General features: G+C 39.7%; 1 protein-coding gene across 2 annotated transcripts in view; it reads left to right on the top strand.

The window, feature by feature from the left end:
* LOC134353797 (activating molecule in BECN1-regulated autophagy protein 1-like) overlaps positions 1–27,309 on the top strand; it is a 423,477-nt gene that overhangs the window by 180,217 nt on the left and 215,951 nt on the right. For both annotated transcript variants that reach the window (XM_063062189.1, XM_063062188.1), the window contains exons 10-11: positions 8,323–8,403; positions 11,220–11,320. In XM_063062189.1, coding sequence (XP_062918259.1) covers positions 8,323–8,403; positions 11,220–11,320 — 182 coding nt within the window. The remainder of the gene's footprint in view (positions 1–8,322; positions 8,404–11,219; positions 11,321–27,309) is intronic.

The raw sequence follows: 27,309 nt of genomic DNA on the forward strand, positions 1-27,309 counted from the left end.
CGCTTTATAGGAAATAATGTCTTGCAGACCCTGCCAGAGTTGCTGTACATCCGATTTTGCCTCAAACCTCATTCGAAATTGTCTCTTCGCCCTTGAAATACCCTTCTGCAAGTCATACCTGGTTTTCTGGTACAGTCCTGGGTTGCCAGACTTGAATGCCACAGATCTAGCCTTTAGCAGATGACGTACCTCCTGGTTCATCCACGGCTTTTGGTTTGGGAATGTACAGTAAGTCTTTGTAGGCACACGCTCATCCACACAGGTTTTAATGAAGTCGGTAACAACTGCAGCATACTCATCCAGGTGATTCTTGGTGAGTCATTAAAGTCTCTTTCTCAGTGGATGGTGAAAGCAGAAGTATTTTGAATGTTTTTAAGGCAAAAGGTCAATAGACTCTTGATGAGCAAGTTGATGGAAAATTACATGGATAAATAAGAAAGCAGAGCTAAGATTGCAGTCAGATCAGCTACTTTCTCATTCAATGAATTGACTGATCTGCTCCTGCTCCTAATTCCTATATTCACTTTACTATTCTTTAATAGCCTATATTGTACTTGAATTGTCTCTTTGATAACAGATATTTTTAGGGTAAGTGATTTTGATATTCTTGGCAATAATTTTTTTCAACAATCCATTAATGTTTTAACCTTGTTACACACTAAATGCATTCTTAATAAATTCTTCATTCTTCATAAATTCTTCATTCTTCATAAACTGAATAATGTTTCATAACATTTTCTTGCTTAATTTTTAAGACACGTGTAGATAGGTTCTTGAAAAGCAAAGTAGTATGAGGTTACCAGGAGGGTATGCAAGGATGCAAAATTACTGACATAATCAGATCAGGCATGGCCCTACTAACGGAGGAGGAGCATCAAATAATGAGTGACCTACTGCTGCTTAATATTTGGGATTCGAACAAAGCTAAATGTTCTGTCTTCTAGTCCAGACAGATCCAGGATACTTTGGTCACATTATTTAGTTTGTGGAGGTGTGTGGGGGTTGGTACAATTTCTGTTAATTGTCTATCATCATACTCCACGATTCACCAGGAAAATAATGCTGCTATTTTTTATTGAAGAGCTCTTTACCATTGGGTTTTACATTACTGCTGTGTTTTTATCATCCTCTGCTATGACCTATTGAGTGGTGTGATGGGTCTTTTGGCACTTCTTCTTCTTCTCCTTTCAGTATTCTAAAGCATACGTTGCATTAAAAGAGATAAATTGTGCTATGTACTACACAGAACGATGTGGTTTTCATTATTGATTTACCATACTAATCGGCTAAAAGCATTGAAGTGGAGAAGCTTGAGCACCATCACTTCTGGTAATATTGAGACCACTGTTATTACACCTTTTTTTTTAGATTTCTTTTACACGGAAGCTCATTGTTCCTGCAAACTTGGAAATGGAATCTACTTTTAATTGGTTACTGTCTCAGATTCACAGATCTGTTGTAGCAAAAAATAATTTTCTATTTCTCACAATTAGTATATTTAGTAAGATTTGTTACATAAATGTCACCTGGTGATGAGCAGTGCTAACTCCAAAAGATTATGGACATACTCCTGATAATCTCGTTACTAATGACCTCCTCCTTCATGAGGCACATAATTGATCTCGTAATAGTGTTAATGTATTCTATAAGGTGTAAAGAGAGCTCTTGTTAGCTGTTGTGAACATTCAATTATCCATGTTCCAATTACCTTGCTTCCTCATTTTCAATAAAGTTTCAAACTGCAGAAAGTGTACACAGACTTTGTCCTTTTGCATTTAATTAAATCTACCTACCCCCTGTATTTTGAAAACTAATTTCACAAAGAGTGTAGGAGTAAATTAATACTTAGTGCCTGTAACACCGTTGGCATTTAGGGCAGCAATGAAGGTCCTCCAACTCTGTCTATCTAGAAGGATTCTTCAATGCTGTTCCTGTAACAATTGTTTTTTAACCAGTCAAGGTTGGTAGCTCTGAGCTGAACCCCTGAACCTGGAGGACTGGTGGACCACTATTAGTCTGGCCTCTACACTTTGACCTGATTGGTATGGGTCATCCTATCAAGGGCCAAACCACAGGGCCCTGACTCCAGCCAACGTAGCTCTTCGGGTCACTGAGACACGGAAGCCTCCAAACCCTACGGCAAGGTTGCGGTCTTCTTGGAGGAGTAAATTAATAATTATCATATAATTATCTTTTTGGTATTCCATAGATTTAAGCAACTATATTGTCTTCAAGAATACACTATTTAATAAAAGACTGAATACTATAGATACTGGAGGAAGCAGTTATAATTATTTTTGCCTCATCTCTTATGTGTGCCCAACTGGATGATTTTCTACAGTTACCTGTTAAACAGATGAATGTACAACATTTCAACAGAGGCTTGTTAAAGGAAAGTGAATTGCGGGGGTATAAATTGATACTATGTGTTTTGTTTTTCTCTGGTGTTTAAAATTTCCCAAAGGTATCTCGAGTAAGACCAACTATAATTAAAAGTAACTTTGATGTTGAAGGCTGCCTTTCCTTTGCAAAAACTTTTAACAGCATTTTTCATATATACTGTCCTGTCAACTCTTACTTTTGCTATTCACAGTGAGACCAGAACTACTTTCATTTTTTTTTCAAATTGCAATTCATCCAAGAGAAGTCATCTATATTACCAACTTGATCTTTTGGCTCTGGGTTCAGATTCTGTCAATAGATATGGGGTAGAAGCAGTTTAATAGTACACTTATTTTTTTAAAAGCTGTTCAGTTTTTTTCTGCTTTAGGTCACAAAATCGGGGTGATAAATAGAACTCGATAGTGTTTAGTGTATTGTAAATTCTGGCTGGCGGTGCAGTTTTCTTCAGGGTACCATTGAAATTGATGGTCTTTAATAGCTGCCACAGTGCATATTAAAATCAGCAGAAATTTCAGGCTTATAGGAGTGTAAAGGAAGATGATAGAATGCATTGTTTTCAGCATTAAAGCCTGGTGGTAGATTACTTTATTGTAAGAAGTAAATGTGATTGATCTGTGTGAAAATCCTATTGGAGACAAAGTGGTAATTTTTTTAATGCATTGAAGTTATGCCAAATAAAGATGGCTTAAATAAAAGTAGAGAACAAGAATTTGGTGCAAGTAAGACAAAACATGGCTTCCTTTTAAATGGAGATACTTTGTTTCAGCAGGTTGTTGAAAGTCTGTATACTCCTATATTTATAACCAGATAAACAATGTCAAAATGGGAAATTGGAATTATCTTTAATAGAAAAGTACTGAAATAACCTTGTTTCAAGCACTCCTAAAATTAGTTAGTCCATCTCTCCTATTCTTAGAATTATATTTATTCTGAGTTAATTTTCTCCTTACATCACGTGCAATGATTTAGTTAATTTTATCAGTTTCTATGAGAATGACCACCACCCTGGCAGATTTTGTGTTCCAGTTTTATACTTGTTGGATTCCTGAGAACATCTTGATTAATTTGGATTAAGTTAGTCTTACATCTATTAAATTCCCTTTGCATGTTTTCATTCTTTGCCTCCAACGTATAGTTAATAATAGTTTCAGGACCAACAAAATTTCATAGTTGGATTTGGGCAGTTTCAGTTTATTTCCAAATGAAATTCAATTGTAATAACTTATTAAAACATATTATATGATTATGTGCTAAAATTATCAATCATACATAAATATTGTGTACTTTGCTGCATTTAAACAGAGTCTTTACTAGTTTGTGTTTGTTTACATTTGCAAGAGAGATGTTATGCCCAGTGAAAAATATTATGAAAGGTAGCAAGTTAAACGCAGACCCCATTTGGGTACCTGGTCTGAAATCTTAGGCCAATCAACTGGTGGGTGTATTCAAAGGGACTTCCGATCTCTCTCTGCTATGGTTGGAAGTTCCCACCTGTTTCAAAAGGGCAACAATTATATCAGTGCCCAAGAAGCAGATTGAGCTGCCTTAACGACTATCATCCAGTAGCACTCACATATATGGTGATGAAATGCTTTGAGAGGTTGGTCATGGCCAGAATCAACATCTGCCTCAGCAAGGACCTGGACCCGCTGCAATTTGCCTATCACCACAATTGGTCTACAGCAGACACAACCTCAATGATTCCATGCAGCCTTATATCACCTGGACAATACGGACACCTATGTCAGGATGCTGTTCATGAGCTATAGCTCAGCATTTGGCACTATCATTCCTACAGAGCTTTCGAAAAGCTACAGAAATTGGGCCTCTGTACCTCCTCTGCAATTGAATCCTTGACTTCCTAACCATAAGACCACAACCTATGCAGATTGGGAATAACATCTCCTCGTTGACAATCACCATTGGTGCACCACAGGGATGTGTGCTTAGCCCATTACTCTACTCTCTCTGTACCTATTACTGTATGGCTAGGCATAGCTCCAGTGCTATCTATAAATTTGTTGATGATACAACCATTGGCAGAATCTCAGTTGGAAATGAGAGGACGTATAGGAGCAAGATATACCAGCTGGTTGAGTGGTGTTGCAGCAACCATCTTGCACTCCACGTCAGTAAGGTCAAAGAGCTGATTGTGGACTTCAGGAAGGGTAAGACAAAGGAACACAAACCAATCTCAGAGGGATCAGAAGTGCAGAGAGTGAGCAATTTCAAGTTCCTGAGTGTCAATATCTCTGAGGATCTAACCTCATCTCAAAATATCAATGCAGCTATAAGGAAGGCAAGGCAGTGGCTATATTTCATCAGGAGTCTGAAGAGATTTGGTTTGTCACCTATGAAACTTCAAACTTCTACAGGTGTACTGTGGAGAGCATTCTGACTGACTGCATCACCATCTGGTATGGGGTGGGGTGGGAGGGCGCTACTGCATAGGATCGAAAGAAGCTACAGAAAGTGGTAAAATTAGTCAGCCCCATCATGGGTACTAGTCTCTGTAGTATCCAAGACATCTTCAAGGAGTGGTGCCTCAGAAAGGCTGCTTCCATTATTAAGGATCCCCATCACCCAGGACATGTCCGCTTCTCATTGTTACCATCAAGAAAGAGGTACAGAAGCCTGAAGGCACACACTCATCAATTCAGGAACAGCTTCTTCCCCTCTGCCAATAGACATTGAATCCATGAACATTACCTCACTATTTAAAATTATTTTTGTTTTTGCACTATTTTATGTATATAATATTTCATTCTATATTTATTGTGTATTGCATTGTACCGCTGCTGCTAAGTTAACAAATTTCACGACATGTGCCAGTGGTATTAAACCTGATTCTGATTATCTGAATTTCTACAAGCTCAGAACAGTGTTTGTCCTTTATAGTGCATTTGTTTGGTACATCCTCAGCAAATGTTTGAAGTTGTGCACTATTTGGTGGGAATGCATGAATGTTGCTTCAGAGCAAAATAAATTTTGTGCTTGTTCTCTATTCACGGCAGAATGTCAGTATTGTCTGAGAATTAATGAGATGCCAGTGTAAATTTAACTGTTGGCTCACTCTTTTAAAAGCAAAGCACTGATCACCATACTGTCTGCTATACAGTCCCAGCATTAACACTAATATGTGAGGTTACAGTCAAAATGCCAAGCTCAGAATGATCTTGTTGGACTCGTTCTTCTGTATGAAAGCCAGCATCTTTGCTGGGAATTACCAGCATTTTGTACCAGTGTAACTGCAGAACTTCACCAGGACTCAGTGAAAGCAGAATTCTGGAACTTGTGTTTAGCTAATTTCAACCTTGGGCAACTGCTCTTCTCATAGAGTTCACTGGGGAAATGTAAGCTTCCACATATTTCCCAGTACTTCATGATACTGGTGCATTTCTATTGGGCCTATTATTAGCATGGGAAGGGATGGTTGTGAGGAATTGGATAAGTTAATTTCTTTTATTTAATTGAGTTGATTTAAATAAATTACTTTAATTGTCAGGTTTGCATTTTTTGTGTATTGGTGAATGCCAGAGAGGTGCCATTTCTTTAACAGCTGGTGATCTAAATGGCATGACCTCACTGGCTATTAATGACAACCTCGGCCCCTGCTGGAACCCAACAGTCACCTTGGAACTGGATTCTTAGCAGAAGATGGCACCCAGGGATTTGGGCCAGTTATGAGCTCACCTGTCAGTTTAAGATTTGGGCCCCTTAACTTATTACATAGCTTGGGGAGAAACTGGAATGGTTTTTATCAGAATGAAATACTAAGAGATACAAACTAAATGAGATCAGGTTCTGGCTTCAGTGTGAAGATAATGAAATAGTGTTATTTCTGGGTCAGATAAACCAAAGTTCTGGAATGCAGTTTTGAAGCATTTAGTTAGAATAATAATATTTCCAGCAAAATTTTGAAATCTTCTCCTCTATCTCAGGCTGTTTGAAAGGCAATAGATATCTAATGATTCCCAACAATTTTTTTCCTCTGGATCATGATCTTAATACATTGACGGATACATATTTTTAAATGAATGTGAAATTCCTTTCATGGTTACAGTGCATTTGTATTATTTGTGTATATTGCCCATCCTACCTACAAACATCTTAAGGAACTTGTTAGTCATTGCAAAATAAAATTACTCCCTTCCTTGGGGGTTCATGATCATAAATCTTCAACTGGTATATCAGTGCTGTGACTTCAGTACACTGTCCAGCTTTTCCCATTCTGTAAAAGTGTACAGAAGTCTCAGATATGCCGTGTCCTCCCATCCATAATATACTTTGATACTCTTCTTCAAAGGGCTTATTTTCCATTCACAGATCATGCATCCACTCCCCTTGTTTCCTCCAACATGAGACTGATTATTAATGTTCCGGCCGTTTTATACTCTTATCACCAAGCCTATGACATGTATGAGAATAGCATCTACTGTCTGTACTTCAGCCCTTCTGCCAATGGATCAGCCACCCATGTTTCTAATGTACCAAGGCTTCACCATTCCTATAAGTATGCTCCAAAAACTGGAGTTCATCCAAATCCAAAATTATACTTGCGCATTGTAACTTTAAATCTCATTTACCTATATTTACCATTTACCGAGAAAGCAAAGTCTCATTTCAAAAAAAATCTAACATGCCCATTTCCTTAACCTCCATCCTTCTAGATTACCCCACATTGTAATTTTACCAAGACATCTGCTGTCCTTTATTAGGTGAGATTGTCCAGCATCTTTACTCGGAGAGGTGGCTATGTGGAACGAGCTTCCAGCAGAAGTGGTTGAGGCAGTTTCGATGTTGTCGTTTAAAGTTAAATTGGATAGATATATGGACAGGAAAGGAATGGAGGGTTATGGGCTTGAGTACAGGTCGGTGGGACTAGGTGAGAGTAAAAGTTCAGCACGGACTAGAAGCGCCGAGATGGCCTGTTTCTGTGCTGTAATTGTTATATGATTATATTATGCTCAGGAATTGCCACTTGGTTCTGTACCAAAGTATCACCAGACACAATTTCTAAGTTTCAATGGTTTAATGGGTCTAATAAAGCAAAATGCTTGGAGGCAAAGGGAAAGATTTTTTTTTTGATTTTAAGTATGTGCCTGTAGGTTTCAATTAATAATTTAATTTAATTTTTGTGTAATTCAATTTGAATAGTTTGTAAATGTCTCCAAATCTAAAAAAATAAAATAAAATGAGTACTGTTACAGCTGGCAGTGCTGTTCCCTGAGCATTACTGGCAGCTCATGGGTTGCCAGAACATTTCAAATGTGGATCCTCTATAGCCTGCAACCTCAGGCCTAAATGCTATGTGGACCACACCACTAGACTTGAGGTTTGGAAGGCCAGTGAAATACTGCCTTTAATACATTATTATTTATTAATGACATTAGTAATTATGGGTGTAACTAGACCACTGGTGCACACCTCTACAAAGTTCTTTCCCAATCCTTGTGTGCTTAGCTACATTATGAAGCTGTAAATTGTATTAAGATACTTTATTAAGCCAGCTTGATATCTGTTAATAAAAATGGCACATTGCAATTCCTATGTAATAATTAACTGTTGAATTTTGGGAATGCCAAACCTGATTAAAATGGGACAATACTTCAGTTTTTTTTTGCTCTTTCATTGTACTCTTCGGTACATCAGCATTTGCATCGTCAGACTAATCCAGCGTGGCAATAGGCCCTTCAACCTAGTTAGTCCATGCCAGCAAAGATGCCCATCTCAACTAGCTCATTTTGCCTTCTTTTGGCCTGTATCCCTCAAAAAAAATTTAATCCATGTCCAAATGCCTTTCAAGTGACGATACACTGGTGCAACCTATTTAATTTGAGTTGAAATGAATACTATTATTAACTGTTTCATTTACTATTTGAGGAATGTAAAATTTGCTATCCTTTTTGTGCTTTAAAGGGATGGTGGAGAGAGATCACGCCAGCGGGCTCCAAGAAATGCAAGAATGACAGCCCCATCCCTGGGTCGCTTTGTACCCCGGTAAGACTGATTAATATTGGATGCTGTTGAGTTCTACTTGGAGGTAATGGTCCTGCTGGAATGCCATTCAGTATGACTGTCAGGCAACTTGAATGATTAACTGTGCCCATTGAGTTTTCAAACAAATTATCTTTCTTAAAAGCTCATAGTATAACTTCCTAGTCTAATTTCAGGTTTGATTATTTCAAAGAAAAGACTCCCTAATATTTATTTTTGTTAATTCCAAATTTCCTCTTTTCATATCTCATGAATTTTCCAACCCCTGTTGTGCTCTCCCACCCTCATTTCAAAAAAAAATGAGCACATACATGAGTAAGTCCAAGGAGTCTAAACACCCTTGACCATTGCTTTACGAAGAAAGATGCCTCCCGAGCCATCCCTTGTCCAGACTTTGGTAACTCAGACCACCTGGCTGTGCTTCTTCTCCTGTGTACAAGCAAAAGGTGAAACAGGAGAATCCTGAACTGAAAGTCGTACAGTGCTGGTCTGAGGAAACAGATGAGATTCTACATGAGTCAGAAGAATGGTTCATGTTCAAAGACTTGGTGTCAGTCTAGATGAGTAAACTCTACCATCACAGACTTTATCAGCAAGTGTATTCAGGACTGTGTACCAAATAGGGCAATCTGGGTGTTTCCAAACCAGAAACCATGGATGAACTGGGAGATCACAATCTTCTGAAGTCTAGGTCTGCAGCATTCAAATCAGGTGACCCTGACCTTCATAAAAGATCAAGATATAACCTCTGTAAGGCTAACAGAGGTTGAAGACAATACTACAGTGCACCTGATTCTGCAGTCACCGTTGTAGATGTAAGAGGGTGAATCTCTGCAAGGTATTAGGCATGGTTGTTATCCCTGGCTACATCCTGAGCACGTGTGGATCAGCTGGCAGGGTATTTGCAGACATTTTTAATTTCTCCTTGCCTCACGCTGTAGTTCCCTCCTTTAGAAGACCACTATCATCCCAGTACCCAAGAAAAACAAGGTAACGTACTTTAATGACCAGTGGCTCTCATACTACCATCACAAGGTGCTTCAAGAGGCAGGTCATGGCAGGCATTACCTCCAGCTTTCCAGACAACCTCACTGCAATTTGCCTACCTCCGAAACAAGTCTGTGGCACATACTTTCTCCCTGGTCCTGTACTTAGCTGGACAGAAAAGGCATGTGTCAGACTATTGTTTATAGATTACAGTTCTACCTTCAGTACTATAATTCCAAGCAAACTTATTGCCAAACTCTGGAGCTAATTCCTCCCTTTGCAACTGGATCCTTGACTTTCTGCTCAGCAGACCGCAATCAGTAAGGACAGGCAGCAAAGCCTCTGCCAAAATTATTTTAAACTCTGGTGTTCCACAGGGTTGTGTCCTCAGCCCCGTATGCTGCTCTTTGTACATGAATGATTGTGCGGGTAGATTCTGCTCTTACCATCTACAAGTTTACAAATAATACTATTATAGTTGGCCACATCTCAAATAATGATGAGTCTGAGTACAGGAAGGAGATTAATGACATGGTGTCAACAAAAGAGCTGGTAATTGACTTCAAAAGTGGGTGGGGGGGGGAGTGCTTGGTATACGTGCTCATGTCTGCATCAACAGTGTTAAGGTTGAGAGCTTCAATTTCCTAGGTGTCACTAGTAGCCTGACTCAGTCCAATCATGTTGATGGTTACGGCCTAGAAGGCTCACCGTCACCTCTACTTCCTCAGGAGCCTAAAGGTATTTTACATGTCCCCCTCGACTCGTACCAATTTTTATTGTTGCACCATAGAAAGCATTCTGTCTGGGATGCATGATGGTTTGTTATGGCATCTGGACACGACCACAAGAAACTGCAGAGAGTTGTGGACACTGTTTGACACATCACAGGAGCCAGTCTCTCCTCCCCGAGCTTTGTCTATGGTCTTTGCTGCTTAAAGTCCCCAGTGACCCACCCTGGACATTCTCTTTTCTCCCCTCTCCCATTAGGCAAAAGATACAAAAGTCTGAAAGCATATACCTCCAGGCTTCAGGTCAGCTTCTATCCTACTGTTATCAGACATTTGAGCAGACCTCTTGTACGATAAGATGGAGTCTTGGCTTCATAATGTACCTCATTATAATTTTGTGCTTTATAGTTTACCTGCACTTGCACTTTTTCAGTAGCTTTTACACCTTGTTCTGCATTGTTGTTTTGCCTTATTCTAGCTCAATGTACAGTGTAATGATTTGATCTGTATAAACAGTATGCAAGAGAAGCTTTTGACTGTATCTTATATATGTGACAATAATAAACCAATATCAATCAAAGATTTATTTGCATTCGAGTACAAGGAACTTCAGGAACGCTTTAGGAGATATACTCGAATCACATTGCATTCTTTATTGGAGAAATAGTGTGGCAATGTTAATGTGCTGAATTAAAGAAGGCTAGGGTTCATATTTATATTCAAACAGCATCCCATATGGCAAGAATGACAAAGGCTGGAGCAAATGAAGGGTTATAATAATAAAACTTACATTTTACAGTACTGTAGTCAAATTTAATATGTATTATTGATCAAAGACCCGTAGTCAATTTTGAAATGTGGTGCAATTGAAAGGTATTTTTAAGCTGTCAGCAAGATAAATTTGACAGGGAGACTTGCACTGTTTAATTTAGCTTCTAAATTACTTTTCAATCTTTTGTTCGGAGTCCCAGTGGAACATTTGGAAACAGAATTTCAAAATTCAACTTGCCCTGCTTTGTGATATGAATGGTCTATCAAAAAAATTAATTGGTTAGTTCAATTGATGTCCTCCTTTACTTTGATTATATGTTTTACTTTTTACAGGCGATTTCTGCTGCCCGAGTATCTACCTTATGCGGGCATCTTTCACGAGCGAGGACAGCCTGGATTAGCCACTCATTCTTCTGTCAATAGAGCCCTGGCAGGTAAGCATTATCTGTGTGGTTTAGGAATCTCATTAGCAGGGAGTTTCTTTGTGTAATATGTTCATCTAACAAATAAGAGTTTAGAGAAATAAGTGACACCTTGCACTGTATGGTACTGACACTGTGTAATAGATGCTCAGATTACACTGTAAATAATACAACTAATTGTTCAGATTTTCGCTTGTTTAGTTGATCTAATTAAAACCCTTTCATCTGATTTGTTTCTTTAATGCTTCAGTTTTGTAATGGTGTTCACTGACCATTGCTAGTGCTGGAAGTGAAGAGCAGTAAAACTGTTTCATTCACCCTTTGGTTTGCATATTTCTCAAATTGACTCAAATTCTCTGCAAGGAATTTAACTACTTCCTACACTGTTCAAATCAGCAATGAATCTTTATAGGTGTGATTTTACCTGTGGCTAGCAAAAAATATATGCTGCAAGAATATTAGTCAATTTCCGAGCATCTTGACTATTTTCACTTCACCTCTACTCCTGTGGGGGCATTGCTCCAGGTTATTTTTGGTGTGATGTGATCTTTTTGGTGTACACGCCCATACAGAGAGCAGATATGCCCATTAATTTTCTGAAGACCAGTGTCTCTTGCAGTGCCATTTGGTCAGGGAGTCTTCAGCAGGTATTCTAATGACTAATTTCATATTGCTTCATTAAAAAAAACATCATTTCTACTTGTGAGTTTTTGTTGTAACAGATGTGTCCAGCCATGCAGCAGTTATAAAGCTTTTGTGTTTATCTATGTGCGTATCTGTAGGTATATGAGGTAAAAACTAAATTTTATTTCTTTCAGTCAGAAACATTAGTGATTCTGTTTCTGTCGAAATAGTTCTTTCTAAATAAAAGCATTATTGTTTTGCTTTAGTGACGGTCCATAGTTATTTACTGGAACCTGTGACCACTTTTTATTGCAAACAATTCCACATTAAAAGTCAAATTTTTTCAAGTTGGAGCTGGTCAGCGGTATCAGCATTTCACAATCAAACATCTGGATACTAAATTGTATCTACTTTTTTGCTTTATTGCTACAATGTTAAAAGATAGTTGTTCTGAACACATCCGTGGGGGTTACATTTGGAGAGGATCCAGTTGTTTAAGAGTTGTACAGTTTTGGAAGAGGGAATCGCTCATCTTAGGTGACAGTTCAGATGTTCCGTATCTGCCTGAAAAATTCCTTCTGAAATGCTCTTAAGATTTGTGCTGCCTTATGTAATGAAACTAAAGAATATTTTTCTCTCAATTCTAGAAGTCATTCACCTTCACTGATTTATAGAAGGCATGGCTTTTCAATTGCTTTGCGTTCTGATGCCTAACACGCTGGTTTGTAAAATTAAACCATGACATAGATGTCACTTAATTGCAAGAAGAGTGGCAGCACACACAGAGTTGTAATTAGTTTTTTTTTCTGACAAGAGCTTTATAATAAATGCCCAAGCTTGATTGCTTTTAAAATTTTGAATAGAACAAGTTAAATATAGAGCACAGTTAATGAACCTCATGCAGTGTGTTGCATGTGTCTTGTTGCTTTGCACGAAATGAGGTTAAAATGTTCATAGCAGTTTTATTTCCTCTGTAATGCTTAGGAAACCTTTTTATGAAAATAGTTCTATGAAAACAAAGTCTGTCAGTAATCAAAAATGGCAGCGTTCAAAGCATAAATTTGCCTTCATTTCCATGTCCATGAGCTTCAACCAACAGCTTCTTATTGGACACTTTATCATATACCTTTTGCTGATATGTATGAATAACTTCCAGAGACATTGCCTTTTCCACTTCAACCAGCACTTCAAAACATATTTGTTAACTAACAGAATGACTGTGTTTCTATAATGGCAAATATGTTGATAGATGGACAGATGCATATTGATGATAAAGAATCAAAGTAATGTTCCGAATAAGATGGACTCCACTGATCTACCTTGTCCGTGATCCCTATCTATTACTTTTCCATTTGTCTGCATTAGGCTGATAGTCCTCTGTGCCTCTCCTATTTAGATGCCTGTGAAATGTTATGAATATATCTATCTCCATTACCTCTGGCAGCTCGTCTCAGATGTTCACCACACTATGTGAAAAAACTTATCCCCAAAAATCTCCTTTGTTTCTCCCCACTCACCTTAACCCTGTGACTTCTAGTTCTTAGCTCCCCTGCCTTTGGGGAAAAAGATTTTGATGATCTATCATATCTATGCTCCTCATAGTGTTGGCGCGTGGCCAAGTGGTTACGGCGTCGGTCTAGTGATCTGAAGGTTGCTAGTTCGAGCCTCAGCTGAGGCAGGGTGTTGTGTCCTTGAACAAGGCACTTAACCACACATTGCTCTGCGACGACACTGGTGCCAAGCTGTATCGGCTGTAGTGTCCTTCCCTTGAACAACATCGGTGGCATGGAGAGGGGAGACTTGCAGCATGGGGCAACTGTCAGTCTTCAACCTTGCCCAGGCCTGTGCCCTGGAAACCTTCCAAGGTGCAAATCCATGGTCTTACAAGACTAATGGATGCCTTTATATAATGCTCCTCATAATTTTATTAACCTTATAAGGTCACCACTCAGCCTTGTATATTCCAGTGGGAATAAACCTAGTTTATCCAATCACTTGTAAATTCACCCTTCTGTTCCAGGCAATTCTGGACTGTCTCTATTGCTACTACATGGTTCCTGTAGTGTGGCAACCAGAATTGCATACCACACTCAAACTCTGTTTCAACCATTGTTTGGTGCAACTGCAATATAGTGTCCATACTCATGGCAACACACAAAATGCTGGAGGAACTCAGCAAGCCAAGTCGCATCAGTGGAAGAGAATAAACAGTCAACGTTATAGGCCGAGACCCTTCATCAGGACTGTTGTACTCATGCCTTTTTCACTATCCTGTACATCAGTGTTGCTGCTTTCTGGGAGCTAGGGACTTGCACCACAATGGCTCTCTGCACATCAATGCTCCTAAGGTTCTTGTCAGTTACTCCATACAGTATGTCCTACTTGAATTTGACCTCTGATGTCTTCAAGTTTTATTTAGCATGTCCTCCTTCCTAGTAAAGACAGGCTCCGGAATATCAGTGTACCCCTCTTTTAACTCACCACACTCTTCTCCCTGATGACTATTGATGACATGTTTATTAAGGATCTTGTTCATTTCCCTTAGCTCTGTTCTTAGAAGGGACCTATTTCTTCCTTAGAGTCCTCACTTGTTTCTAATATACTTAAAAGATTTAGGGATTCTCCATAATCCTATATCCTATTGTCATGTAATGACTTCTTTTTGTCTAACTAAGTTAAAATTTCTCCTGTATCCCCTATAAACTTCATGACACGTTTGATACCAATTTCTGATACTGATATATGCTGCCTGATTTTTCATGATCAAACATTCAATATCCTTGGTTAACGCCAAGTTTCCTTATGTTACTCTTTTTATTTCTTACCCCAGAGGGATGGGACATGATGAATCTGAACTCCTAAGATCTAAGATGCCTCCTATGTATCAAATACTGTTACCACGCACCCCTGCCCCCGCTTCCAAACAATTGTTTCAAATCTACCTCTTCTAAATCTTGACTTAGACTATTGAAATTGACATTTTCCCACTTTCGGGCCTCATCTTGAGGACCAACCTTGTTTTTTTTCCCATGACTACCTTGAAGTTTACCGTTCTACACTTCTGGTTCCAAAAGAGTTCATGCACAGATACTGTATCATTTGCTCATCACCATTCCCTAAGGTAAGGTCAGGTACAGCTCTGTCACTAGTAGAAGTCACTACATACTGTTTCAAAAAACACTCTTGCAGGCATTTTACAAATTCCTCCCCATCTACATTAGGTCCTTTACACTAAGACAATCCTAGTCAATATAGGGAAACTTAAAGTCCTCCATTACTATTCTTGCTCTTACAGCCTTTTGCATTCTCGTTGTTCTGTTCTGAATCCCACTGACTAATGCGAAGCCAAAAGTATAACCATGTCAAAGTGACTTCTTTTCTACCCATATTGCCTCATTGGTTGATCCCTCCAGATATTTTCCTTGAGTACCATCCTAATGTTCTTCCTAAACAGCACTACAACAATGCACACTCTTTTTCACCTTTTGTCTTGCCTGGAACTTGTATATTGCAGAACATTAAAAGACCAGTTCTACCCTTCCTACAGCAACGTATCCCTGATTGCATCAGTATCCTGTTCCTTTTAGTGTCGTAGCCAGGGGGGTGGGGATTAATGGGAATAAGTTCCCATCAACTATTAAATGCTCTGAATGATGTACTTCTCAAATAGCCTCTGACAGCCAAGCCAAGTTCCTGGCTCCTTATAGCCACTTGCTTCAGGCAGATGGAGCTCCTCAGCTGTGGTTGGCAGCTCATCTAGGAGAAGGAAAACTCTGATCTAAGACCTCTGCTGCCTTGCACCAATACCCACTCATGTGGAAGGCTTTGAGAGTAAATCGTGAGGGAAAATCCAGAGCTGGAGTCCTTATGGCAGTCTTATGTTGAGGTCAATGCAGACTGGCAACTGCTGCAACGCCGCTGATGTCAAACTATATCGTCTTTGCCATTCCTTTGGATTTATCAGCTGCATGATGAGGATAAGCCTGCTGCATGGGCAATATCCATGATTGACCTCGATCAATGGAGGGTCTCATCGTACTTTTCCTAATTGTGTATGCTGGTGAATGCTTTTAGCTCATCTGTCCTACCTATGAGACTTCCTATATTAAAGAAAATGGGTTAGGCCTACCAGCCCGCTCATGCTTCCGATCCTGTTTGCATATTCTCCTAATTGTTTTGCTTTCAACATATGAGCCAGACTCCCCGCTTGCAAGAAAAACTAAATGGTTAATAAACTATTTCAAATGACAGTTCTGATTTTGGGAAGTTGTGTTGGAATGGTCAGAGGCTGTGACTGAGATCCAGTTGGAAAGAAGTGACTGAATAGTCACAGTGGCTTTAGAGTTTTGATCCATTTCAACTTGGCATGTGCTCAGAAAAAGAATGCACTGTAGTTTCTTATAGACGATATTTCCCATGGATGCAACTTCACAAGAAATTCTTGCAAGTAATTTCCTTTGACAATTGTCGAGTAATTAAAAAGGTTTAAGAAAAGATAAAATTGCAAAGATACTATTTAATTACCATGTTAATTAATTATTCTTTTAGTCATTTTGTTATATAGAAGTTCAGTACCAGCATTCTTGAATGGCCTCATGGAATATTTTGCTTTAATTTCAAATAATAATTGCCTTTGTACGTACACAAAATTATCTCTGCATTCCTCCAGCTTTCATTGCCCAACTTTGACAACTTCATGGCTTATTATCAACCAGGTTGATTATTCTCATGGCAAGGTTTTCAAAAACAGCAATAATATCTTTTGGATTACCTACTTCTCATTTTCTAACTTCTTCGGTTGTTGCTCATCAGTGTTAACAGACCTGACCTATTCACAATTTCAGACAGCAAGAGGATTATGAGGAGAGAGATTTTTATTAAACCATGTAGGGATGTCCTTGTCTTCACACAGCCTCTCTTGCTCTCTCCCCTTTTGCCCCCACAACTGCTGGCTCACCCACTGCCGGTCTATGGCTTCTTGGCAAGATTTTTTTTTACAGAACTATTGCATTCAATCTGCAGGTTGTGCCCATTAGCATCCAATCATCTGTCAGTTTAAATCTCTCTACCCTATTCCCATTCTGCCAGTGTCTTCAACTTGTTTGCTTATTTCAACAAAGTTTACTATAAGCTCATGCAAGAACAGCTCATCTCCTGGCAGGCAAAAATATACAGTTGTCTGGATTTTAATTTGGGTTGAACAATTTCAGATAATTAGCTATTCCATAATTTGGATTTTGCAGTTCTGGTTTTTGGCTTGCTTTCTGTGCAATTCCAAATAATTCTTCTTCTTTTACTTTATTGTCACCAATTGATACTAGAGCGTACAATCATCACAGCGATATTTGATTCTGCGCTTCACGCTCCCTGGAGTACAAATCGATAGTAAATAGTAAAATTTTAAATTATAAATCATAAATGGAAAAGGGAAAGTAAGGTAGTGCAAAAAGACCGAGAGGCAGGTCCGGATATTTGGAGGGTACGGCCCAGATCCGGGTCAGGATCCGTTCAGCAGTCTTATCACAGTTGGAAAGAAGCTGTTCCCAAATCTGGCTGTATGAGTCTTCAAGCTCCTGAGCCTTCTCCCAGAGGGAAGAGGGACAAAAGTGTGTTGGCTAGGTGGGTCGTGTCGTTGATTATCCTGGCAGCACTGCTCTGACAGCGTGCGGTATAAAGTTAATCCAAGGACGGAAGATTGGTTTGTGTGATGTGCTGGGCTATGTTCACGATCTTCTGCAGCTTCTTCCGGTCTTGGACAGGACAACTTCCATACCAGGTTGTAATGCACCCCAGAAGAATGCTTTCTACGATGCATCTATAAAAATTAGTGAGGGTTTTAGGGGACAGGCCAAATTTCTTTAGTTTTCTCAGGAAGTAAAGGCACTGGTGGGCCTTCTTGGCAGTGAACTCTGCTCGGTTGGACCAAGTCAGGTCATTTGTGATATTGACCCTGAGGAACTTAAAGCTTATGACCTGTTCCACTTGCGCGCCACCGATATAAATGGGGTCGTGCTGTCCGCTACTCCTTCTGAAGTCAACAACCAATTCCCTTGACTTGCTGATGTTGAGGGATAGGTTATTGTCTTCGCACCATGCCACCAGGTTCTTAATTTCCTCTGTACTCAAACTCATCATTACCCGAGATACAGCCTACAATTGTGGTGTCATCAGCAAACTTATATATTGAGTTCGTTGGAAACTTGGCTACACAATCTTGGGTGTTCAGTGAGTACAGCAGGGGGCTGAGTACACAGCCTTGTGGGGCACCGGTGCTCAGAGTGATTGTAGAGGAGAACTTGTCCCCTATTTTTACAGGCTGGGTCCTGTCTGTGAGGAAGTTGAAGATCCAGCTGCAGATCTGAGTGCTAAGGCCCAGGTTCCGGAGCTTAAGAATCAGTTTATTTGGAATGATGGTATTAAAGGCAGAGCTGTAGTCAATGAAAAGGGACCTTACATATGCGTCTTTATTCTCCAGATGTTTTAAGGAGGAATGTAGGGCCAGAGAGATGGCACTGTTGCTCCGGTAGGTGAATTGCAAAGCATCGAGGTTGACTGGTAGGCTGTGGTTGATGTGTGCCATAACCAATCGCTCGAAGCACTTCATAGCAATTGATGTCAGAGCCACAGGTCGATAGTCATACAGGCATGCCGCCTTGCTCTTCTTCAGCACTGGGATTATCATTGCCTTCTTAAAACACAAGGGGATCTTAGACTGAAGCAAGGAGCAGTTGAAGATGTCAGCAAACACTCCAGCTAGCTCGCTTGCACAGGCCCGGAGAACCCATCCCGGGACGCCATCTGGGCCCGTTGCCTTCCTTGGATTTATCTTCAGGAAGGCCCTTCTAACATTCTCCTTGGTGATGATGAATCTCGATGCCACCAGGTCCAGTTCATCCATCTTGAAACTTCTAAAAGTTAAACTTTTAAACAGATGCTTCAGCAAGTGCTTCTGTCTGGTGTGTGCATCATGCTGAATGGGGAGGGGGAAATCACATGAGCTAGTACTGTAAATTCAGACCACCATAGGCTGTACGTAGCAACTAGACTTGACTACAAGCAGAGCTGAGACATTGAAGCCTTCAATGACAATAGATGGATATTGAAAAAAATGTATTGAGCAGAAAAAGAAACGGAAAAAAGGATTGCAATCAGGAGGAGAGAACTACGTGTTTCACACTTGAGTATGGTATCTGGTAGGAGGGTTTGGTAGGGACATCATTTCAGCTTTGCATTGTTTATCTTGAAATTTGACCTTCATATCTTGAATTAGATCATTTATCATTCAACCTTTGAATTTTTATCCTGGTGATATGTAAAGTCTGCTTATTGCCAACTTACTTGCAGTCCACAAATTAGCTCAGATTAATGGAAGTATAAAACAATATTTGAGTGAAAGTAAAAATTCTTTGTTTTTCTTTGGACTAATAAGTGATTTTACTTGACAGAATTTTCAATGGCACCAAAACCTGGTCACAAACAGTGAAAAAATCATGACCAAAGAGTCTTTTTCTCTTTGTAATATTGATTGAAGAATCAATGTTGACTTCGACATTGGATATAATTTCCTTGCTGTACTTTAAATAGGACTTCAGAGTCATTTACACTTTCCTGAGAGAGTAGATGGGACACTGGTCCAAAGAGTTATCTAAGGCTATGTCTACACTAGACTGGATAATTTTGAAAACGCCAGTTTCGTGTAAAAACAATAGGCGTCCACACCAGGCGTTTTTGAAAATATCTCCATCCACATTAAAACGGATATTTGGGCGAATCTCTTCCTACTGGGCATGTGCAGGACACACAGAAAACAAGCGAAGAGGAATCCGTATACTTGGTGCACATTTGTCCAGTTACAAACTAAAAAAACTTAAAAGGAAATTGCCAAACGAAAGACTTGGTGCGCATTTGTCCAGAAACATTTCCTACAGCCATAGTCTCTTCACCGATGAAAGGGACGACAGCAGCAACTAAATGCAATAAGGCTTGTTACTGGACAAAAGTGAAATTTGCTGTTACCTCATCTGTTTGCCTTTACTTTTGCCATGTCTTTGTGTATTATTTTGCTGTATTTAACATGTGCAATAAAATGAGTTACGGGGCAAAAGTGACAATTGCATCTATTGAATGTTTGCACAAGCAGTACATTAATAAAGCACCTTGTTAAATGTATAAAACATGTCTGCATCACTGTTATCTTGTATTTCCATAAAATGTTACAATAGGCTGTTACACATCTATTGTCAGATATTGTTGTGGTGTTGGAGGTTGCGTTCAAGAAAACAATGAAATGCCGCGCTGCTGCCACCATTTATTCCAGCACGTCATGACAGCGATTTTAAAAATAGCTGGTCACCCTGTACACACTACGCTGGATATTAGGCGTTTTCAGATTTATTCACTCTGGACGAGCGTTCCTGAAAAGATCCATTTTCGGGGGAGGAAAACGCCGTTTCAGTGTGGACGGAGGGTCAAAATGAAGAGAAAAAGCTTCGGTTATGGATTTATCCGGTCTAGTGTGGATGTAGCCTAAGTGATGCCATGAGACAATGCTGTACTTCATCACTGTGTCTGAGAATCAACCAATTATTATTCTCCTCAAATCACTGTTAACTAGCAGTATTTTCACCACATAGAAACCATAGAAACTACAGCACAGAAACAGGCCCTTTGGCCCTTCTTGGCTGTGCTGAACCTTTTTCTGCCTAGTCCCACTGACCTGCACACGGACCATATCCCTCCATACACCTCCCATCCATGTATCTGTCCAATTTATTCTTAAATGTTACAAAAAGAACCCGCATTTACCACCTCGTCTGGCAGCTCATTCCATACTCCCACCACTCTCTGTGTGAAGAAGCCCTCCCTAATGTTCCCTTTAAACTTTTCCCCCCTCACCCTTAACCCATGTCCTCTGGTTTTTTTCTCCCCTTGCCTCAGTGGAAAAAGCCTGCTTGCATTCACTCTATCTATACCCATCATAATTTTATATACCTCTATCAAATCTCCCCTCATTCTTCTGCGCTCCAGGGAATAAAGTCCTAACCTATTCAACCTTTCTCTGTAACTGAGTTTCTCAAGTCCCGGCAACATCCTTGTAAACCTCCTCTGCACTCTTTCAACCTTATTTATATCCTTCCTGTAATTTAGTGACCAAAACTGAACACAATACTCCAGATTCGGCCTCACCAATGCCTTGTACAACCTCATCATAACATTCCAGCTCTTATACTCAATACTTCGATTAATAAAGGCCAATGTACCAAAAGCTCTCTTTACGACCCTATTTACCTGTGACGACACTTTTAGGGAATTTTGTATCTGTATTCCCAGATCCCTCTGTTCCTCTGCACTCCTCAGTGCCTTACCATTAACCCTGTATGTTCTACGTTGGTTTGTCCTTCCAACGTGCAATACCTCACACTTGTCAGTATTAAACTCCATCTGCCATTTTTCAGCCCATTTTTCCAGCTGGTCCAAGTCCCTCTGCAGGCTCTGAAAACCTTCCTCCCTGTCTACTACACCTCCAATATTTGTATCATCAGCAAACTTGCTGATCCAATTTACCACATTATCATCCAGATCATTGATATAGATGACAAATAACAATGGATCCAGCACTGATCCCTGTGGCACACCACTAGTCACAGGCCTCCACTCAGAGAAGCAATTCTCTACCACCACTCTCTGGCTTCTTCCATCGAGCCAATGTCTAATCCAATATACCACCTCTCCATGTATACCTAGCGACTGAATTTTCCTAACTAACCTCCCATGCGGGACCTTGTCAAAGGCCTTACTGAAATCCATGTAGACAATATCCACTGCCTTCCCCTCATCCACTTTCCTGGTAACCCCCTCGAAAAACTCCAACAGATTGGTCAAACATGACCTACCACGCACAAAGCCATACTGTCCTTATTCACGTTTGTACTGTAGTTAATTGTCTGCAGGAATGTGTGTGCATGTGTGGAATGCTCTGGTGCTTATCAAATCTGCGAATAGATGCATTTATCCATCAGGCTCTTCTATTTCAAGTTTTTGATAAAACAAATGCTAAATTGCAAGTTTGACTCAATTCTGGACGCAAAAAAAAGTCCAATTGATTATGAAAAGGAACATTTCATAATCTTCCCATATCATCTTTCACTCAACCACTCCACAAAAAATGCCAGTTTGTTCTCAGTCTTTCATGAGCCTTCCCTGATCATTCCCAGCAAGATCTCTGCATTCACCATTTTGATTTGTGACAATGTGGCTTCCAGGAGGCCTTGCTGCCCTCCCATACAGTGGAACAATGGGCGAACAGCAACGTGGTCTCAAGTAGACCAAGGTCCTGTCTGTATGCAGCCTTGATGGTTTTCTGACAGCCTGCGCTATCAGGAGCCTTTTCCACTGCCTGGAACTGTGACTGATCATCAGATGCACTTTGCATCTGGTGAATTTAATAATTTAAAATAATTTAAGTTAATTGAATACAAAAGTTTATTGGAAACAATTCAAAGCATCAATATTAATAAAATAAAAGGGAACACTTTCTTTCACCTTTTAATATTGGTTAGCAACGATGTTTAAGTGAATGGTGCTGCCTGGAGCAGAAGGCTTAAAGCTGAGCTGTGTGGTGTATCCTCCCCATGGGTTCATAAGGTCAGGAGCTGCTCATGGCCTTGCTACTGAGTTCAGCAGTAGACTGAGCACCTGATCTGACATGTGCATTGCAGTCAATAACAGCTGGCTGAATATCAGCAGGGCCTGGTCTTTGTTTGGCTGATATTTTATTTATGAGATTTATCATTGAGAGCTAAATGCCCACTAGGGGGTGGTACATTTACACAAAATTATTGTTTAAAGAAAAAATATTGTGGGTTTTAATATGTTCCTCTTTGCAACTGCTCATTACATTTAGTATAATAACCTGAATATTTCATTATGAAATGCCTGTCACTTATTATTATTTTACACTTTAACCCTTGCCCACCCAAAAATTTCCTATGACTAAAGGAATAAAGAAATATGAGCAGGAGACGGCTATTCTAGCCCTTGGCCCCAGAATATGACTGATGTTCAACCTCTACACCATTTTCCTACCCTCAATCCATATGCTTTGATTCCTGTCATATCTGGAAATTGAATTAATCTCTGTTTGGAATGCAATCAACAACTGAGCCTTCGTAGCCCCCTCAGGTTGAGCATCTTCAAGATTCATCTTCCTTTGATTAGAGGAATTTATCTTGATTTCAGTTCCAAATTGCCAAGCCCTTAGTTTTGATACAGTTTTCTCTCATCAGCTCCTCAGCCAAGGAAAGCATACTCACTCTACCTACCTTGTTACACATGTTAAAAACTTTCCCATGTTTCAATAAGACTGTCTCATTCTTCCAAACTCTAAAGGAGAGGCCACAGTGACTCAGTCTTCCCTTGTGATACACCTACTGTCCCAGTCTGGTCAATCTTGTATCACTCTTTCTGAGAAAGGTCAGGTAAGGAAACAAGTGGTCCAGGAGGGGTATCACCCGGACCTATGTAATTGTAAAAATTCATTTTCACTCTTGTCTTCAAAGTCTCTTCCTGAAACCCCTTTATACTGGGCGTCTCTGGAAATGCGGCTCGTTGGCCCCTCGCTAACAGCCACTGGATTCCACAGCAGAAACCCACCTTTCTCAAGCTTCATACATCTGGGTGTATATGACTTCGGTTCCGTTAAATCCATGAAGTAGGGATGTCTCGCCCATTCAAACCCCAGTTTGTGTGAATGCTGTGTGATTTGCTGCCCCTGGCAATATGCCGTCAGCAAGAAATAACAGATCATACACTGTATACAATTATAAAGAAGTAAATTTAAAATTGCAAGCAGTTGTTCAAGGAAAGAAAGAAAAAATCAAAAAAGGGCCCCTTATAAGCAGTCACGTGCACACGGTAGGGCTCAAATCTTCCAAAAGCTGTTGTTTGCAATATACACACAGCACCAACTCCTATACATTGCTTCCTGGTAAAAATTCCTCTCTTGGGTTCTATTGGATTGTACGTTCCTGCCCGGATCGAATTCTATGACCAGTTCTCTCGAGCTCCTTCTCTCTCCATCTGCCGCCAAAAAAGAGACCTCGACCCACCTCAGTGCTTGTCACAAAAAACTGCTCCCCCAGCATTCTCCAGAACCTTCTCCCAGTTCCACTCTCCTGATTGGATGACACATATTCCTAAGCATCCCTTATCTTTAACAGTAACATAGACACTGCTAGCAGAACACACTGCTTCTACAGCAGGACCATTACATGAAATGCCCTACAGCGTTATCAGTAAAATCTTTACTAGGGTGTTACATTACAAAAAGACCAACAAAGTGTTTCCTCCCTAATCACTTGGTACACTTCACATTGGCTGTTTTGTGACTTTTGTATAAGGACCATTCAGATGCCTCTGAACAAGTGTTTCCCAATTCCTCACCCTTGTCTGTGCTGTCATCCCACAAGCTTTTGTGTGGAGAGGATGTCTTTGGTCCCCTTTGCCATTTTGTTTATATGTTTATTTGCTGCCCGTTACACCACTGGCGCTTTGGGCAACAATGAAGGTCCTCCATCTCAGTCTGTCTTTGGCCATCTACTCTATTGTGCCCCAGGAGTGGTTCAGGGTCTCATTTCTGCCTCTGCGGTACAGCACCAAGTTGGCTTTGGCCTCCCGTGATTCCTCCACCCTCTAGGAGTCCAAGACTTCTCAAGTCCTGATGAAGGGTCTCAGCCCGAAACGTCGACTCTCTTCCATAGATGCTGTCTGACCTGCTGAGTTCCTCTAGCATTTTGTGTGTGTGTTGCTTTGGATTTTCTGGTGTTTGTGATCATTATTAACAGTCATTTCTGCTTGAGGAACTGATTATAATACCTTGTGTATTGATAAATTACAGCAGCTGTTGATTGTGTTTGAATAGAGTTGTCAGTTACATAAATTTTATGAGGACCAGTAGTAGGAGATATTTATTTTCAAGCAGTTACATTGAGATTTGCATATAAATAGGTGCTGTGCTTGCTTTTTACAAACATATGGTAAATGAAGTAAGATATCTGATGTCTTTATCAATCTCCATGGCAATTTAGTGAAGAAAACCGACTGCTGCTCAGGAAATGATCTGATTTTTCACATTTGGGCAAATAGATTGTATACTTCCCACCATCTTTTTTTTTTTGTTTTTGTTTTCCAAATAAATTGCATGAAGAAAATTATTGGGAGAAACAATTAAGGCATTGAAATAATATCCTGTGTGTTGCACAAGTAAAGTTCCTTCAGATAAAATTGGCAAAACAAACATTGAAAGAATTGGAGAAGTAATATATTTGGAGCATTTAATGAACATGGTTTTACAGCTCAATTGGACAGTTTTAAATTTGATTTATGTTTTTGTAACAATATCAGTATTGTACCATATTTAATGTTCACGTAAAGATGTGTTGAGCATTTTTGAGTACTTTTACATGTGGTAAATATAGAAGAATATAGATATAGTCAAGTTACTGGCAATATCCAGAAGGCTGCACAAATGATCTAGAAGTAGCATTCTTTTTTATTCATTATAGCTGGGGAATTTAAAAATAAATAAATAAATAAACAAATCTGCCGTCAGATAGCTGGTATCGGTTCTGGTAACAGTGAAATGACCACAATTTGTAGAAGCCCGCTTAATTTATAGATCTGCTTCAGGGAAGAAAATAAATCATTTGCTCATTTGTCCTAGACTACATATCTTGTGCTTGTCTAGATGAAGATCAGACCATATTTTATGAATAATTAATACAGGAAACCAGGTAATTGCAAAGGGTTCACAAACTTTTTTCTTGCAACTGCATGTCCTGGTATTGTTTGAGTATCAGAAGGTTAAAAAATAAGTAACAGCTATTGTTGAAGGGTAAATGGCATATTGACTATCCATTCTAAGATTTTTCTGTGTCAGCTATGCTTGATTATAAAGTGTCTTCTACCTCTCAAAAGGACTGCTTAAATTTCATCTACTGTACAACCTGTTGATTTTATTTCCTGCCTCTCCACCCTGCTCCTACTACACTTCCCCATCAATCCTACTCTACTGTCTTCACAATAGATACAGAAATCTGTTCAGATTGCCATCGGATTTGTTTAAATTTGTTCTAAATCTTATTCTGTAGTATTCTAATACGGATGTGTGTCAGATATGGCTATAAGCAGCACTGGGGCCCCACAGGGGATACTGTATTAGCTCACTTCCTGTTTAGCAGGTATACCCTGGAATTTAGATACAGCACTGAGTCATGTCCTCTGCAGAAATTCTCTGATGACACAGCAATACATGGGTGTATGAAGGGAGGACAGAAGAATGAATGCCAGCCCGAGTGCAGGACTTTGTCAAACGGTGCAAGCTGAATCATCTGCAGCTCAACATTAGTAAAACAAAGCATATGCTGAAGGAATTTAGGAAGACTCATCCTTCATTGCTTCCTGTTACTATTGATGGTGAGGACGTGGATGTGGTGAGGACCTACAAGTACCTGACAATGCACCTGGATGACAGACTTGAGTGCAGCACCAACAAAGAGACTGTGTACAAGAAAGGCCAGAGTCACCTTTACTTCCTGAGGAGACCATGGTCCTTTAAAGTATGCAAGCCTCTCCTTCACATGTGCCACCAGTCTGTTGTCACCAGTACAATCTTCTATGCAGTTGTGTGCTGGGGTGATGACATCAACACAGGTGATGCCAACAGTCTCACTAAACTGATTAAAAAGTCTGTCTCTGTTATAGGAGTCAAACTGGACACACTAGAGGCTGTGGTAGACAAAAGACCCTACAGAAAATCCTGGCAGTTCTGGACAATGTTTTGCACCCTCTGCATGCCACCTTGGCTTAACAGTGGAGCACTTTTAGTGATAGACTAAGCCAACTAACTGCACTGCTCCGAAGAGCGCTATATGAGGTCATTCTTACCCGCTTCCATTAGGTTCTATAATGAGTCAATGTATTGCTGGGGAAGGGATGACCCCCTCCTGTTAGACTGTTTCAGGTACCTTATTTTTTATTTTTTCCTACTTCTCTAATATTTATGTATTTGTATATCTGCACACTTGTAATGCTACTGTGACACTGTAATTTCCTTTGGAATCAATAAAGTATCTATCTATCTATCTATGTCTTGTTTTTAAGAACATTCTTAAGTGAGCAAGTCTATACTGACCACTGAATCCATTAACAAATGTAACCAGAGCTTCTAGAACAAGAGTACTGAGGGTTGGAGTAAAAATACTGGTTCATCTTCTGTTCGGAAAATAACTTTAGACAAGCAACTTTCCATTTTGTTCCTGTTTTGCAACCATTTCTCAATTAGTTTTATGGGATATTAAACAGTAGAGAGTTGGTATGAT

Source organism: Mobula hypostoma, chromosome 11, assembly GCF_963921235.1.
Source record: "Mobula hypostoma chromosome 11, sMobHyp1.1, whole genome shotgun sequence".
NCBI lineage: Eukaryota > Metazoa > Chordata > Chondrichthyes > Myliobatiformes > Myliobatidae > Mobula > Mobula hypostoma.